The 19,290-nt window shown below is 37.3% G+C and overlaps 1 protein-coding gene across 1 annotated transcript in view; it reads right to left on the reverse strand.

Annotated features, from left to right (window-relative positions):
- Positions 1-19,290, reverse strand: part of Ammecr1 (Alport syndrome, mental retardation, midface hypoplasia and elliptocytosis chromosomal region gene 1) — a 108,057-nt gene that overhangs the window by 37,448 nt on the left and 51,319 nt on the right. The window contains exon 2 of the mRNA XM_021153402.2: positions 17,410-17,520. Within this exon, the coding sequence (XP_021009061.1) occupies positions 17,410-17,520 (111 nt within the window). The remainder of the gene's footprint in view (positions 1-17,409; positions 17,521-19,290) is intronic.

A 19,290-nucleotide genomic window follows, 5' to 3' on the forward strand; every position in this document is an offset into this window, starting at 1 on the left:
CTTAACACTTCTTCTCTAAATAACACATACCTTCTTAAATTTAGTGCAAGGTGTGTTTTAGATAGAGAATGCATATCTATCCTTTCCATATCTCCACCCTTGAATGTTGAAATTGAATTTTAAAATGTCTATAGAGATTCAGCTTTAAAGTCCATTCCTTCAAACTGCCAATCTATTGAGCCTCAACTAATTCTTTCCACTCCGGTGACATTGTATCTCCACCTAACCTGGCTGTTTTTTACATTCTTAATCATAGATCTTTTGTGTACACACAAGTATTTCTTACAAAACTGTAAGCGCCTTGAAGGTGGATGTAGCCTGATGGTCATCAATAGTGCTGTATAGTACTTAGTACTGTGACTTTTCCCAGAATTAAGTATTCACTAACCGTACTGAAATAAATAAAGCCTTAATCCAGCCTGATGTGATTAAGAAGCAAAACCATGGGGATTTATGAAAAATTCTATCTTTAACTACAGCTGTGTTGTTATAATTGTTACATATTTGGAGAAAACTGAATGAATCTTTCAATCAAGCTTTGGAACTATGGTAACTATTCTGAGTTGGAATGACCACAGTAAGGAAATAAGTAGAAAGGAACGAAGCAAGAGAGCAAACACACTGCACTCTAGTAACATGACCCCCGCTGCAAACTAAAGACCTTTACAGTAAATCCAGCTGTACACTGGCAACCTATAAGTCACAAAGAGCTCTTTTTTTTAAGAGCCCAGAATACAGAAAGGGCAACAGTAAGCACACTAATGAAAACTAATGGGGAGACATGTTTTAAGCATATTTCTAACTCATACACTGGTTCATCTTGTAGCTTGGTTTGGATCTTCTCCCACCAAAGGGCTCAGTAGAGCTGATCCAACTTGATTTCCAAGTCTGGCAAAAATCACAACTTCCAAGTACCTGACTGTTGGCAACTGTTAAACACAGTAAATCCCTTCTCTTTCTAGAACTGCTCCTCACCCCCACCCACACATTCAATGGCCTACATTCACAACTTTTTGTATCAGATGCTTTGTTGAAATTAATACATCCCTACCAAATGCATATCAAAAGGACATTTTCCTTAGAGCATGTCAGCTTTATTACACTGAGTCCTCCATTTAACCTCTAAACTGTTTATTCCTTACAGAGATATTTACTGTGCGATATTCCACAGGGAATGGGAGAAGAAAGTCAAGTTCAGAAAGGGGTGACATCCTTTTGGGAATGGATAGTACCACAATTAATGACTGTAAACAGCAGCTCTTAGAGGCTGGATTTCCAAAGCACTTCTTTTTACTGGCTACATTTAATGATGAAAATGACTAAGTTGCTAGCTCAACTCTTCTTCCTTGGGAAAAAGTCCTTAAGTAATAGCTTCTGTCGATTCACTGAATTCCAGTTTTATTTCTGTACCAACAGAACCTAAATGCCTTTATCCATTAGTAAAATTAAGCATAACTAGTTAGCTACTAATAAATGGCACAATATGAACCCATGACCTCCGGTTGCTTACCTATTACTTTGGTGCTTCCAAATTGTTCCGCTACCAGAGAAAGACCATTCTGTGAAGCCACCCTTGCCTACCCACTCAGCCTTTGCAAAACAAGGAACTATAAACAACACTTCACAGAAATGGCCATCTCTCTTTCATGAGGATTCAAATTTACACACGTAGTAGTGCTTCTGTGAATAAAACGTTTTCTGCAAAAACAATTACAAAGGCTTCACTGTACCTTGTCTTACAAATGTTTGTGAGCTATAACTTTGTGCCATAATGTACACATGCACACACGCATAATGTACTTACCACTTTTCTTCCGGCTCCTGCTCTTTCTCCTTCACTTCATATTTAGACTGTATATAGGGTCGCCCACTCCCACTTTGGGAACAAATTCCACACTTGTATTTTAATTGCCACATCTTTAGACTACCACAACTCCATCACTACAATTAGAATATCTAAATGTAGGAACTGAGTACCCCATCCTTTATTAAAGGATGACTGATACTGTTATAACACAATGAGGTAGAAGGTCTGTGATTTAAAATTGTAAGCAGAAAACAAAAAAATACAGGTCCTCAATTCCAAAGTAAATTGCTACAAATGAAAAGAGTCCACGATTACAAAGTGATTCATCTTCTTATGACTTATCTTAACCCAATTTTCAGAAGTTTCCTTGCATCTCACATATAGGATTACAGTTCCCAGTGCTTTAATTACCTTAATTATCTTATAAACAGATACTTCTGTATATTCTGTATACCGAGAGACCTGGCTCTTATTCAAACTCTTATTTTGGTCTATACCTAACTTCTAGCAGTTACCAAGGGAAAGCAAAGGTGAAATATCTGAACTAGGTTGGGGAGGGATAATCAACCTAAGTAGGGCACACAAGTGTACAAGAAAAGAAGCAAGCACTGCCACACAGCCATATGCAGTGTGATGTGAGCACACAGAGGAAGGAACAGGAACTCTGGGAACTTGGGGGAAATTTCTAAATGACTCCTTTGGGAAACAGAAAAGAAAATCTACAGTTTTAAAAGGATAAAGCCACAAGTATGTACCCATTTATGTGCTTTGAAAAAGTTTAAGTTTCTTTCTGGGAATCGTGAACTGAAAATAGCATATGCCTTACTCTAGAACAGAATAGCAAAAACCAACTCTGACACTCAACTATTTGGCAAAATTACCACTGTACCAAGACCCATCACCCTTTCCTCCTACTTCTTTAGCAAGTATGACTTCAGGCTACAAATGACACTTAAGTTGTGGTCTGGAGCACATACCAGTTCAGTGGTGGGAGGAGGTTATGTGTCTGCACTGGGCTAGCACTTCCAGTGCAGCAACGAGAGGCTGTAGGGAGCTGTGGACAATGAAATAAGCAAGGTATTCTGGGATAGAGAATTAAGACTCCTACTGAATCCATACACTAGGTAACAGATTCACTGGGCAGTACTGCAGTGATGGTGCTGTAACTCAGACAGGACCAGATTCTTCCTAGGTTCCGGAGACTTTTTAACCGGAACCCTAAATTCATACGTCTGAAGACTTTGCTCTTAGTCATGACTGAGTGACCTGGGATTCATCAGTCATACACTGATCTACGGCTTTGAACAAAAACTCCTGCAACGCTGGGTTTGATGACCCTTGACACCAGATGCTGACATTTGCTCTCATTCAGCCACATCGGCCTCAAAATCCATAGAATGAACCTACAGGTTCAGTTTTCTGAAGGGTTCAGATGCAAGCATGTTTAATATTGACATTCCTCTGGTGAGCTAACTCTTCTTGAGGCTCTGTGTGTAGATATAGGTCAGATGTATGTATTTGTTGCTGGAAGACGGCGGGATGGTTGAGGTGTGCCTCCTAGGAATTGCTCCTACAGAAAAGCCCAATAAGAAGTCTGATCTTCATTCAGACACTCATCCTTCTAGTAACTTAAAGATACTTTTACTGCCTATTGAGAAATACATCTTCTAGCAAAATACCCTGAAATGCTAGGTAGGATAGGGCCTACATGAAAACTAAATTAAAATTAAGAGTAGACTCCCAATCAGATAACAGGAACACATCTCATTCTGGCAAGAAAGGACAACTGAGAACAAGCCACAGCATGATTAATCAGTGATGGCTTCTGAAAACAAAAATGACTCAGAGACAAGAGGGAAAGCTATCAAAACATAAAATGAAGTCGCACTGACTGTACTGGTGCATTGTCTGTAACCCCAGCATTTGACTCAGGAGGTTGAAGCAGAAGGGTCACGTATCAGAGACCCGCCTACACTACACAGTGAGACCCTATCTCAAAAGCTGACCACAGAAACGTGAATCACTTGTGCTAGACCTTCCTAATGTAACCAGATAGCAGGCAATGGAGAAAAAGGTTTTAGATGTAACTGCCTGCCACTGATACCTAGTTGGCTGCCTTCTAACCTAGGCTACTACTTGGATTCTGCTGGGGTGGGGGGTCCTTCAGGTGGCAGGTACATGGCTCTTTTATACCTCTATATTTCAGAAGCCACCAATGGTATTTACACAGTAATCCAGCAGTAGATGCTACAGCACCCCTAATCCCTCAACACTAAAAAAATGAGCAAAGCAAAGAGAGTCCAAAGATTATCTCTATTCCAGGAAATTTCATAATGGTCATAAGTATAGGTCACTCAAGGGAACCTTGGTGCCAGAGGGAGGATTTCCTCACAGAGAAAGACTCATCTCTCAGTTCTACACGTTGTTCTCAAAACTATATCCACAGATGAAAAGTCTTGCTTTTTGCTTCATCTTTTCTATAAATTGTAACTTTGCTACAGGCAAGGTACAGACAAATTAAGAATTTCTTTCACTCTGGTTCTGGCTAACATTGTAAATAAATTCAGTTTTCCATTTCTCTTTATAAAAAAGTGACATGAATACTGCTTAGTCTCACTGACATCCTAAAGGAACAAAATGCTACCAATTTCTGGGCTAGCACTTCTAGCCGCTTGCTGGTTTCTTATCCATGCCAGCATTAATTTGCAGTGTTGCTAAGAGCAAATATGTAGGCCCTAAATATGTGATATGACAATATCTTACATTAGTAAAATTCTCTGAAATTCTAAGAGACATGTAACATGGATAATGTCCCAAATACTGCTATTCATTTCATTATAATTAACAGGCAATATGTGAATAAAAATAGAAAGTTGTTTTCACTGTCAAATTTAAAAATACCTATCTTGATACCAGGATTCTTGATGATGTTTTATCTGGTTCAGACAAAGGAAAGCTCTTACTTGGATCGGGAAAAAAACCCATAAGACATTCAATAATGCCTATATTTCTAAAGTTTTCATTAGTCTTTAACTCAAAAATGTAATGATAATATCTATAAAAATATTACTATAAATTTAAAAGTATTTCCTTTTTTCCATTATTCCTCAAATCTCCACTACAGTAAAAAAATGACATATTCTGGATGATTTTATTTTTTTTTCAAAAGCCTGATTCTTGTAAATCTAAAACTGGTAGAAGAGGCATAGCCTGTTACCACACATACACATTTCCATTCTAAAATCTGTTTTTCTTCTATGAGGAAAATTCAGTCATAGGTACATTTATGTTCTGCTTATATAACTTTCTTCTTTTATGCTACTTTTAAGAGTCTTAAATTACAAAGGAAAAAAAGGAAGAAGAAAAGAAAATGAAAGCAATGCTTGACCTAAATGACCTAGAAATCTGGGTACTTACTTCAATATAATTCTAAGGAGTGGACCAACTTCTTACTGCTAAAATGATGCCTTCCATCTGACCAGTGGTAGAGATGAGCAGAGTCAGGATAATTCTCCTGTCCCTTCTGGTAAATCTTTACCCAAGCCCCCAGAGTCATAGATTTCAGACAGTTGTTCCTTCCTAGAACCTGAGAATTGAATTAGTATTCCATGTAAATGTATTAGAGGCTGGGTACCCACATTTCACAGAAAGGGAAATCAAAGCTTTCAGACTCTATGTCCCCTGAATGAGAAGCTCATGTTGGAATATGGGAGTACATAAGGCTGAACTGGAGTAAGAAGACTGCTGTGAAGAAAACCTTTAGTTTATTGTATTAGGTTTCCTTTTGTTTTGAAAAATATTTTTCAATGGTGGGACCAAACCTCCACTCCTAACTGAGGAGCTACTGACAGTTGTTGGCTTCTCAGGCAGTGAGAGTCAGTTATTGTTAAGGAAGATAGTGCCTTGGGATTTTAACAGAGAAGAGAACTGGGGGGGGGGGAGATAAATAGAACTGGAACCTGGAACAAACAAACTCTGATGTACTGGGAAGTTGTGGAAAACAAAGAGTGGAGAAACTGAATGCCTGAAGGATAAGGATGCTCACTCAAAAAATTTTTTTCAATTGAAGATAACACTAGAAGATTAGCTGATTGAACGAAGCAAGTATCTCTATAAAGAAGAGGGAATAAAGCTCGTGAGGGCAGAAAAGTGTGATACTGTGCTTTGGAATACAAGTTTTAGAGTTTGGATCAGAGTCAAATCCAGGTGCTATTATAATTGTCATTCAGTAAAACTGAATTTTCCTAAGCCTTGGATTTCCCTAACTAAGTAGAAAATAAATGAAATGACTTCAACTTGATGTAGGTGCTGAAGAGATTAAATGAGGCAACATATAAAACAATCAGTACAGGTCCAGTACACAGAAAATAAAGTTTATAATTATTGATATGATAATTATTATCAGAAAACATAACTACTACTATGTTTGAGACATTGTTACTTTTATTATGTATTTTTAACTATTTAAGAACTTCAATGAACACTGATCTTAGCCATGCTCCCAATCCTACCCCCATCTATCTGTGAGTGTGGTGTGGGGCCACCTGCTAGAGTGAAGCTGACCCAGCAGGAGCAACAGCCTTAGCAGACACTGACTATCCTCGCCCAGAAGCCAGCAACTGTCAAGAGCTCCTCAGTCACGAGTAGAGGTTTGTTTTCACACTGAAGACATTTTTCATAAAAAAAAAAGAGAGAGAGAGAGAGAGAGAGAGAGAGAGAGAGAGAGAGAGAGAGAGAGAGAGAGACCTAACACAATAGACTAAAGGTTTTCCTTCACAATCTTAAAACAGCTTCCACTACTACTACAGGTTTAAATGACTATCACATTTATTGAGTGTGTGAATATACATGGGTGTAGAGGTCAGAGGATAATTTGTGGCAGTCAGTTCTCTTCTTATACCAATTGGGTCCCAGGAATCAAATCCAGGTCACCTGGCTTGGAAGCAAATGCTTTTACTCACTGAACCATCCTCCTGGCCCAGTCTTCTTCTTTAGATTGAAAAGCTCTAATAGTATTCTATATTTGATGGAATTAATATAAAAATATGATGTCAGGCATATAGTTTAAAAGTTAGTCTTTACATTATAAAATGATTCTTTTATTGTAGGATTCATTAAAATGATGTATATATTAATATAAAACAAAAATATAGAAATCTGCATACTTGTATACCTTCTATCACATAAATTGAGTGATAGCCCAAGACAGTGTCTATGTTCTAACTCTAGCTCCAATTCTATGTCATAAAGTATTGAGACAACTGAAAGATCTAATTCTAGTTCTAGCTTGAAATCTCTCGATTCTATGGCCCCCAGGGCCACAGTTTAACATAGACAGTGATGGCAGTAGCTTCAAAGCTTTCAAAAATAAGAGTCAGTTAAAAATCTTATGGCTGGGTGGATGGAAGTCAACTGTACAACTCTGCATCTTACCACTTAAACATCTGAAGACAAAGAATTACTCAGAGAGTAATTTTTCACCACTGCTGGTTAATGTGGCTTTCATGAAGAATAATGTGCTAAATACAGGCAGTCTGTGGCTTCAGGCATTCAAACTCACTGGCGCCTAGTAAAAGAGTAACTGGGGTCAAGGTACTGAGGTTAGAGGTATCTGAAAATGAAAGGGTCTCCTTAGCTGGTAGTGCATTCCAGGTCAATGGAACTAACTGAGACAGAAGCTCATTTCCTGGAAGATTTAAAGGCAGGTTGCCTAGAAGACTTCTAAGGGTCTCTTCCAGCTCTACAGCAAGCATCAGTTCACGTGGAGCTTCATCAATCTCTTATGACTATTTAAACAAGGGATTAATCTTGTGTGAATCTGCTCTGTAAAGTGTTCTGTACCCAGTTCTGTCCTACAATTCAATAAAACTGCAACTGGCCTTAAAGTAACTCATCACTATCAATCAGCTTCAGCCTCTCTTATAAGCTCAAATACATTGCATCAATGAAAGGTCACAAAAGCCAACAGAGGCAAATGGAAAGGAAGAATGTAGACATGGCTATCAGGATCAAGTAAAGCTGCTACCAAGCAATGAGACTGGCTTGTGTTTATTTGCTTTGACGTGGCTTGGTAAACTAACAGTAAGGGCAATTTCATACTGGAGAGACAAACATATAAAGTCAATAATGATAATCCAGTGGGTTAAATATTTACAACAGAGGCCTGAACGAAGTGCTGTGGGAACACAAAAGACTAACCAGCTTTGCTGGGGAGTGTCAAAGAAATTTCATAGAGGAAGTAACAAGCAAGCTGAGTCTTGAATAATGAGTAGGAGTTGACTGGGTGGAAATGGGGTGAGGCAAAGCTGGCAGAGGAAAAACATGTTCAAAGCCAGAAAGGCATGAAAGAATATACACAGAAAATGGTACCTAAGCACACATGTTGGATTGTGAGGTTGGGGCTTGGTAGGGGAAGCGGCTTAGGAGGATGGGCCTCCCTCTGTGCAAACAGAAAAGAGTAGCTCATTTAAGCAATGATATGAATTTTGTTAAAACAACACTGGAGCCTGGTCTGAAATGGTTTGGATGGGAATCATGTGTACCCTGTGAGTCAAAATCAGAGCCTTGAATAAAGGAGTGGCATTACGGCTTAAACTGAAGAGATGAACTGGGTACTTACTTACCATACTTACTTGGTAGTGTACAATCAACAGACAATATCGACTAGTGGCACTTTGTTCAAGGGTCACACTGTGTGTGTGTGTGTGGTGACAGAGCACATTGTCACTGATTTATTTTTAACGATGGGTTGTGTCTTTTCATACTATAAGAACGCCTGTTAATTGACATGTGCAAGAGATAAAGGAAAATTCAAATTCCTACAAGCATATTTAAAGTTTACTTGTTTACTATGTTTACTACTTAACTTCAAAAGCAGAAATATGACATAACCAGAATGTGCTGATATTTTACATAAATATGCCTCTTAGCTTTCACAAGAAACATATCACATTGGTATCATCTCTCTTACAACCAAAGACACCAAAGTGCATAGAAATTCTTTAGCTTCTCTGATTTCACAAAGGGCTGAGGTAACTGGCACAGGAAGGTGGCCACTGCTGGCTCTAAGGCTTGGGCTCTTGAAACAGTCTCAACAGAGCCTCTATTCTTAAAAACTAAGTATCAAAAAGATGCAAGGTAAATTAAGAGGCAAATGTTGTTGTTATCAAAAAGACAGACATAATATTCAAAGGCATTTGTACTGAGACATAAAGGGAAGAAATGAGCCAAGTGTATAGGTTTCTGGATGAAGATTAGTCCAGGTTGAGAAGATGGCATGCACAAAAGCCCTGAGGAGGAACCTTGCTCAACATGTTCAAAGGAAAACAAAGCAGCTAGCCAGGCTGTGGCTGAGGAACATGGAGACCGAAGCAGAAGATTAGAAAGAAAGTGGAAGTAAGCAGAGCCTTGTAATAATTTTATTCCGAGTAAAATGGAGATTTTGTAATGATGCTGGCTTTTACTCTAGGCAAAGGAAGGGGGTGGGTAGGTAGAGTTCAGCTGTGCCAATGAGTGTCTGTGGCCACATGGGCTAATGGGGTAAGTGTGCTGCTCTAAGCGATAATAAAATCTATGGAGTGGAAGAGGCAATTGCACAGGAGGGCACACAGTTTGAGACCACAGATACTCACTTTAGTGAGCTGCTACCTGAGGCATGGGAACATCTCCACCCACAACAGATGAGTACTTTAAAATGTAGCCTTTTAAGATGTAGTTTTGAATGAGAAGCAATTGTACCTGATGGATTTCTCACACTGTTAAATTTAATCTAGTCAGCCTTTCCCACTGAAATATTTAACAGTAGCAGCAGCTTAAATCTAGTATTATCTGCAATGACTCTCCCTATTTCTAGTCCTGCGTTAGAGGTGGAAATGCAGGAAAGAGGAAGTAATAAACGAGTTCTCCAGGATGTTTTGAGTCCAGATTTTCTTTTTTCCATAGTACTTTCAGGCTTGTTGAAGGCCAACCTATGTTCTCAGTTTTCCTTCCATTCCAAAGAGCTAAAAACCTTTCCCCCAAAGCCATATTGGCTCTCTTAAGAGAGCTTTTGAAAATAAATCAGCAGTTTTTAATATCTTCACTTTTTCTTAGAGTCAAAGCAATTATTAACTCTTCTTATGACAGCTCACTGTTAGAAGTCTTAATGTAACCTGCCTGATACTGATACCATGTTTGAGTTTCATAATTGATCATGCATATACTCTGCCTGAGTTTCTCTATGTCAATCAACTGGAGCCTGGGGTACAGGATGTGGAACACAACAAAGCAAATAGTTTAAATTGGGGCTTAAAGCAATGACCCTTTTAGTAGTATAAGACTAACCATCAGTGAAGAATTCACTACTTTTCATATACGACCTTGATCCCTATTTCAAAACCTTAGAATAGTGCTAGATATCTAGCTAGCAACTCCCCCTATTTAGGAAGCAACAAATTCTTACTAGAATGACTTAGGTTAAAAGCAACCTGAAAAACAAACAAAAAGAAATTCTCTTGCCTGCCACTGCCAATGAAGTGGCCACAGTTGGAACCTTTCAAACTGACTTTGTAGAACATATAAAGCAGGCCTAGGGTAGCTGGGTATAACAAGAGGAAGTTGCGCTCTCAGCAATCCCTGTAATTAAAGCTTCCTAGAATTTTCTATATGGCTTTTTCTTATTTTCCCTTTTACCATAAGGTAGGACACCAAGTTCGTATTTCAATGTGAAAATGTTAAAAGGGGGTTGGGAGGAAATGGGGACGCCAATATGCTAATCTCATTTAAATGATGTCCCTGCAGTTTAAATATGCATATACCGATTAATTTTGTGAGCTAAAGTAAGGTTATAAAATCAATAAAACCATAAGTCTGGAGAGCTGGCTTAGTGGTTAAGAGTACTTGCTGCTCTTGCAACACACCTGGTTCAGCTCCCAGAATCCCCATACAACTGACTGTAACTCAAATTCCAGAAGATCCAATGCGGCACCAGGAACACACACAGCGCATATTGATATATGCACACAAAATACTCACATAAAATAAAATTTAAAAATCTTAAAAAGTAATACAAATATTTTCTGATCATGGCACCAATTATTAGGCTGCATTTTTACATTCTTCATCTTAAAAAATTTAAATATACTGAAAAACATGCTACATAATCTCTTTCCACATATGATATATGTGTGTATATAATTAATTTTGTTAACTAGCAGCAGTTCAAACAATGTAGTCCTTTCAAACCTCATTTTATAGTCAATATTTGTGATTTGTTTAAAAAGCGAAAAAATTATGTAAAAACATCTGGAAGTTGTTTCTAAGAAAAATATATTCTTGGTGCAACATTAAAGGGTAACACAGTGTTTGGCCTTAGAAGGACAACAAATGGTTATCAGTAATAAAAACAAATAATTTTCTTCTAGTGACTGCTACTTTGAATATACACATGTCTAAGAGCAGGGCACAGATCACAGAGAAAGGCTTTCTTTTTGCCTTTTAAGGAAATCTTTTCAAAAGCATTTTCTTATGCTCAAAAATACCATAGCTAAAAATTTAATATGAAATTGCCACACCCAAACCTCAACATTCATTATTTTAAACTATTCAGATCACTAGCCCTACCACCCCCACCCCCACCACCCCCATTCTCAAAATGTGGTAAAAGTGTCCACAATTAGAAAGGTGGAATAGCAACATCATGGGAGCAAGGAGGTTAAGGTCATAAATGTATGTAAGAATGCAGTCAGGTTTTTGTGGTTTACTCTCTGCCTGTCAAACTCAAGAATCAGGAGGCCTGACACTGAAGACACTCCATTTGCAGCTTCTCTCACAGCTTTTTGCAGATGGCTCTTTCTGCTTTTCTGCCCCAAGGCATTGTGCCTGTGGCACTTAATCAAAGCAGCAGGGGAATTCCAAGTACAGACTGGAGATCTGAAAGATGGGATAGGAAATTAGAATCTGATACACTCAGTGCATTTAATTTCTATGGCAAGAGGTGCAAGATGGGTTCAGACAATTCTCCATGATTCGGGACCCATTAGCCATACTGGGAATGGTCCACGCTCTTTCGCTTCTCTTTCTACATTCAGCTGGCCAATTTTTTTGGCCACATCTCTGCACATTAGCACAATCTTGGGATAATGAAAAGAATGCATTAACCCAGCAGCTAAAACGAAGATCCCAGATTTCTACAGATAAGTATCTTCATCATGCTTACATAAGGGTAATATTGAATAAAACGTATGACAATCTAGGTTCCAAAATGTATCTTAAGTTAAATAGTTTACAAAATCTAGTAAGTTTTCACTTGGTAATTGAATTGAAATAACCACAGTAGGTATACATTTTAGAAATCGGCCATTCCCCCCTTTTCAAACAGTAAAGCATAGACTTAAGTTATTAGTTTTGCATTATATTTTTTGATAAATCTATTTCCCCCAAAGCATACACTTGCCATAGATGCTTACCAAAAACAGTCTGTCCTTAGCATCTCAGAATAAGCTGCCATGACAATAATGTACAGTCAGAAGTGACTCAGTGAGTTTTCATAAGAACAATCAATCTGGCAGATGCTAATGTAAGAACCAATATTACACAAAAAGGGAAGAACTAGTTTAATTTAATTATTCACAATGAGCCATGTGTAGTACTAAAATAATCAATCACAAGAATTAGCACAGAATAGCCTGTTCTGAGTGGGAAAACATAATTATGCTGTATACAATGGTTGTAAACTCATACCACTCTACCAAAAATGAAAGATGATGTTATCAAACACACACAAAAAATCAGTTTACAATGTAAGTAGTCACCCAGACATACTCAATCTGAATAAGCCCTTTCAAAGAAAAAAAAAAAAGCAAAGCTTGTTTGTAATTTTCAGTATCTCAAACAATCTAACAGCAAGCCAACATTTGTAATGTGCAAACAATCCTTTGCTTGCTTTTCTGGGTATTCCATTTCAGCACATACACACATACATATACCCACCACTTGTGCACACCGAATAAAAGAAAACTCAAAATCAAAACAATCTCTTCTTTTTATATGGTTACTCCATTTCTTAGAAAGAACTAAACCCCCACTGCAAATTTCTCAGAATGGAGAGCACAACAAAGGCAGCATAGTGAAGACTGGAGCTCCAGGTCCTGCTGTAACCTACATAATTACTCCACTGCTCAGCAGACATCTATGTACAAGAAACAGATGAGAAAAAAGATAATCATTTTGTAAGTGTGGTGACTGGCCACATCCCTGTCTTTACTAAGTATCAGTCACTCCTGTATTCTAGAATAACATGTTATTGCCATGAATTCACAAAGAGAGTTAGAGCTGGGCTTTCAAGATCAATTTCTAAGACCTTTTAAAGAGCCCTTCATTGACAGCGATGACTACACTCCTCTCTTAATCCTCATCTCCTACTTACAAGTTGCTTTTAAAGACCTAAAAAAGATAAGCCTTTCTATTGTCCAGCTTAGAAAAGCTATAAAGCCACATAAATACTATAAGTTATGGGTAAAACCAAATGATAAATACTAGAAACTTCTTATTCAATGAGACAAAAGACTATTTCTACTTCAATGTCTAGGCAATGAAAAGGACAGTAATCCATGTACTTCACTGCCAACCTGTGTTTTGAGTATGTCTCTGTGACCCTCAGCTATGCATCCAGCTTCGTGTTCATTATAAACTTCCTTGCTTTTGTCTTTAAGCTGAAGAGAGGGGCAATCACTTCTGTAGAGTTTCATTCTGTAATTATCACAAAGTTTTCATACCTTCTAATTATGTATTTTTATAATTGGTTGGGAGAACATCTTCAGGCAACTTATAAAGTCTTCTTTCAATCCAAAATAAGTCAAAATTTCAATTAAGTAAACTTTGACTATGACAAAATTTCAATTAAAAACTTCATTTATGAATCAAAACTTAAACCAGGGTGGATATTTCATTTAAAAAATACCTGGTAAATTTGAAGAACTATTTTAAAAGATTAATGAACTATAATATAAACAAGCTGCATGATTGTCATCTGAGAAAACTATTTTATAGAGAGACTATTCAGGTATTTGGAGACCCATCTTCATTGTAGCATTATTCACAGTAGCCCAAAGGTAGACACTGACCAAAGGTCCACAGATGAACAAATAGATACACAAATCATCATAAATAATTGACACAAGATTATTATTCAGTCTTAAAAGGGAAAGAAAATGGCATATCTTAGCACATGAAGAAATTTTGAAGACATTATGCTTAGTGAAGTAAGTCAGCCATGTGATAGCAAGTGGGGACCTGGAGGGGTCAATTCATAGAGACAGAAGGTAGAAAAGTAGTTGTCAGGGCTTATGAGGAATGAATGGAATGAACATTTAAAGGGTAGAAAGTTCCAATCAGGGAGGATTAAAAAGTTCTTGAGATAAAGCAGTGGGGATGGTCATGCAACAACATGAATGTAGTTAAGATCACAGAAGTGTACATTGTAAAATGATAAAACATAATTTTACTAGTATTTTACCAAAATAAGAATGGGTGTGAATAGCATTCTGGAAAATGGAATGTCTACCTAATCGCTGATGAAGCCCACCAATAACTAGATGTCCTTATTATTACGCCATCACTGAGAACTGTTTGCTTCTCTTGCTCTCCTTACTCCCCGGCTAAAGCCAGGCCCCGAAGTTCATCTCTCTGTGTTTGTTCATTTGTGAGTTATAAACTTTATGATAGGAAGACTAGACTTCAAAAACAACCACTAACTTGCTATGTTTAGAAATTCTGAGTTCCTCTTGAAGTCTAGGCTATACAACCAAAAATTATAGTTTCCTATCTGAAAATTATATCTGAAAAATTATAGTTTCCTATCTGAAAGTAGGATTTTGATATAAGCATTTTCTTCATTACAATAATTCAAGTAAACTTTAATCATAACTCTTCATTAGAACTTTTGAAGAATTACTGATCATTGACTTGTTAAATTTAAAGTAATCTTTTGAGTTCGTTATTTTCATGGTGAAGCTACAAAATAAAATAAGAATAACAATTTTATTTCTGTTTATGACATCTTATTTTAACTAACTTAATCAAACTTCCCATTAAGAGAACATAGACATGACATAGAATTCTGTGTTTATGTCACAGTGCAAAGTATGTTCTTGCAGTCCCTGGCCTGAACATGCATTTGAGTTCCTACCACTTACTAACTAGATGCAAGACTAAGTAAATTACTTAAATTCTTTAGTCTCTGTTTCCTCACTGTAAAGACGTAGTTACTAATATCTACAAGTTAGTACAAAGAATGCACAAAGCTCCTCCCAACAGCATCACGTGTAGGAAATAAGTACACAGAGTCAGACAAGGAGGAGAGAAGGGTTCATGGGCCCCAGCACCTCACTGCTGAACTACTGCTGCTGGAAGATAAATACTAGGGAAAGGGGAGTCACTGTATTCCCTTGTTTGCCCACTGGTGAGACCACCAAGCTTCAGTACATATTTCCAACCTTCTAGTCATACAAGCAACCCATGCTAAACTCACTGTCATAAACCAAACAGAGGCAAGGCTGTGAGAAAGGGTCTTCTAAGGACAATGAGCATGACAGTGATGAGAAAAGAAGGTGGGATAAGGATAAGAAGAATGCATTTTATGAGGCTGTCAAATAATAATTGTAACTAATCCAAAATTACTTGTCTTTAAAAACTCTTAATTCAAAATACATTTCTCAAGACACATAGAAACACACATAGAAACACACAGGTAGAGGAACATAAGCACATTTTTGGGACTGAAAAGCATTATTACATTAAAACTTCTAATAAGAATGACTCTATACAGCTTATGATTCCAAAATGAATTAAAATACTAATTAAATTTTTAAGATTTCTTTTGTTTATCTCTTCTAAATATCAAGATTTATATGTAAATTTTATTGACACAAACCTGAGAGGCAAACAGGATGCATATATGTGAGCACATAAAACACAAAATATGTGTATGTGTATATGTATGTGTGTATATATATATATATATGTATATATATATATATATATATGCATTCCTTTGAATGTACTATATACAATTTAAGGAAGCTGTATAGAAATACAAGGAAAGGGTTGAAAAGTAACCAGGAAGTTCCCAGGCACAGACCACAATGCAATCAGAGTTAAAAGTACACAAATACAGGCAATTTTCAATTGTGTGAAAAATTTACTCAGTTCACATTATTCTCAGGAAAAAAAACACAAGCTCAAAAAAAAAGTTGGATATTCTCACTTCCTAGGCAAAAGAATTTCTCTAAACAAAAGCAAGTTGTTACCAGTTACCACTGCTACCAAAGATTTATAAAGTATGGAATACTTCATAATGGAATGTTTCCCACAATTTCACTTGAAAGCACCAAGAAACTCTACACTAGAAATAGTGTATACGTAAACATAAAGTTTTACACTTGTAAAAGTTCTTAACAGGCTTGAGTTTACAAAGTTATATTCCTTGGAATCCTCGTGACACAAGACACCAGACTAGAGGGACAAAAGGGTCTGCAGTCAGATAAACTGGAGTCTAAAATGCTGCTTTATAGAGTTTTCTAGATTTAGAACATGACAACATTAAAGGTACAGCTTTTTAAATATTGGTGTTATAAGTCTGGATTTACACAACTCTACAGTAAGATAGATTGACACACCAATCCTGTAGCAAAGTAGTAATTGATTAATTATTTCATTCTCCTAACATCCTCCTAACACTGATATTGAGTATATAGAAGAAAATATTAGAACTATCACTTTACCTATGGAAGTCATGCAACTTGCCCCAAGTAACAATAGTTAGCAAAGACCAATCTCTTATTATACCAATACTGTATGGATTACAACTATGTGTCCGTAGCCACGCTAAAACATGAACAAAACCAGGAAATGCCTTTAGTAATAGGTCATTATTTAAGACATTTTCTTCTTCTCTGAAATAATTGTGGAACATAACTTGCTACAAGTTGTATTTATCAAAATCAGATGGCATGGTAGATAGCTTTCTGTTAGTGGAGAAGTTGAAGGCTGAGCCTTACGAAGTGTAAGGAGGCACTTGTGACTTTCACATTGTGTTAGAGGAAAGCACTTAAGCAAGCTACAGTTGAGGGCAAAATGGGAATGAGAATGGGTATGCTGCCAGGCTGTGACAGCACTTTCTTCCTAGGACTTCTTTTCAAGTTTTAAAGCACATAAAAGTTGGGCAAAATGTATAAAATGAAGGAGAAAAAACCAACAACTATTTTTAAAAGGTCTTAAAGGTGATCAAATCGAGGCTGTTAAGGTAGAAATCAGACTTTTGGTAACTCATGGACATTTAGTCACTCATTTTCAAGTTATACATAATAAGCTGCCCAATGGAAGAAAAAAAAAGTCACTTTAAAAATCAGTGGCAAGATAAATGTCACCATAGCATTTTATAGAATGATACATAGCAATAATACTTTATAAGAGAAGGTACCTGGACACCAAAAAGAAAAAAGCTAACAAGAAATGAGAGAGTAATGTCAACCATTTAACAAATGAAAAGGAGTCAAAGTATCACTTTCAAGTAGCGGAAGAGTTTTTTGTAAGTAGAAGTACATGAAACAGAAATGGGTCTTCACCTGGTAAGTGTGTACTCCCTGAGTCCTGAATGCAAATTCATGGCAGAAAAGGTACCTATGCATCCACGCAGTCTTTTGTCTCGACCAATCTTCCATGTTACAAACAGTGGGCTGTAACAGAAGATAAAATAGGGTAAACCAGTCAATTCAATCAAGACAGCATCTACTGAGTCTTTCCCATATGTTAGGTTCAGTGCCTAAGACATAAAGACCAAAAGACAAGCCCTGAAGGAGCTCAAGGTTAGTGCATTGGGTTGAGACTCTTCTGCACATTAGACACCAAAATTAATGTTTTAACAAAGTCTATATGCTAATCTTCATCAACAATTCTTTTTTTTTCCATCAACAATTCTTGCAGACTGATATTAATTTCCTGTTTGCAGATCAAACATAGTAAAATGAACACTCAAACCTGGTAATGTTGAGTCTAGAGCCTTAAATCAGCACAGGTGTCTGCAGGATTCTGTTTAAACCTGGGATCACTGGTTCATTTGTAAGTCTCATCTAAAAAACTGCGAACAGATAATCAACAACTTCAACAAACACCTCTCCTTATGAAAGATTAAAAAGGCAGCCATTGGTTCATAGGAAGCCAGCACAGAGGCAAACAGTCACAGCTTACTCACAAGGCAGGTGAAAACATGCACTATAAACCAAGCCCAAAATACCATCAATTAAGCTAAAGGGATACAAAGACATTTCATCAGATCCGATGGGTCTTTAGTTTGCCGGAATAAAATCAGGATGATTCAGATAGGTGAAGAAGTGGCTGCAAACATTAACCAGCGAATACCCTTACAGCAGAAGTTTTTACTTTTATACAAAAGGTTTTATACACTATGTGTTACACAAAATGGAGCTGAATATGGTAGACACTTGGGTTCTGCAGCAAGCCAGTAACAGCTTTGATTCATGACTCACTTGAACAATTATGTTCCAATTATGCTTTAGGACATTTTGCAAAAATAGAAATATATCATAAGTAGCATGGTCTGCATTACTATGAATATTCATAATAATAGTGGTATAACTTACTTCTGCTTTCTAAAATATTTAAATTTAGGATGATATACCATATTTTATGTATTTCTCATTAGTCCCTAGTGACATGCCTTTAATCTTAGCACTGGAACGGCGAGGCACACAGATCGCTGTGAGTTCAAGACCAGTCTTGTCTACAGAGTTAAGTTCAAGGACAGCCAAGGGTACATAGAGAAACCCTGTCTTGAAAAAATAAAAACCAAATCTAGAAAAAGAACAAGAAAACCTGCAGTATCTCCATGACCCAGGGCAACAATAGGATAACTAAGGAGTCCTGGTGAGGATCCAGTGCAGCAGAAGCCCGAGGCCTCAAACCACACCAATGACTCATTGCAATGAACATTTGCAAGTAAAGATGTGTGGACAAAAGGATATGTAGTGGGGCACACTGACACACTGCAGCTTCCATGACTAGGTTTTTGCTTGTTTGCTTGGTTTTCTTTTTGTTTTCTTTTGTGGGACTTGCAAGGGCAGAGGGCTGATATGAAGGGATGGGGAGACAAGCAGGACTGAGGTGCACAGTGTGAAATTCACAAAGAGTCAATAAAAAGGTAAAAACAAAAAGTTCTTGGGCAGTAAGACAGTCTGCTAAACAGGTTAATCACCCGCCTTAAACATTTAAATTATGGCAAGTTCTGACAGGCACAATGGCAGACTGGGTCCCAAACAAGCACTGCAGACAAACCAGGGTGCACTATGAAAAGGTCCCTTCCTCCATGAACTCAATGCTCAATAGTACTGAAATCTATGACAGCACTATCAAGGCAAAGGTGACATTCAGGCACTGGGTGTGACCTATACCAAAGGTATTAAAAGAAAATCCAAAGGGAAAGTCCAACT

This window comes from Mus caroli, chromosome X (genome assembly GCF_900094665.2).
Source record: "Mus caroli chromosome X, CAROLI_EIJ_v1.1, whole genome shotgun sequence".
Lineage (NCBI taxonomy): Eukaryota > Metazoa > Chordata > Mammalia > Rodentia > Muridae > Mus > Mus caroli.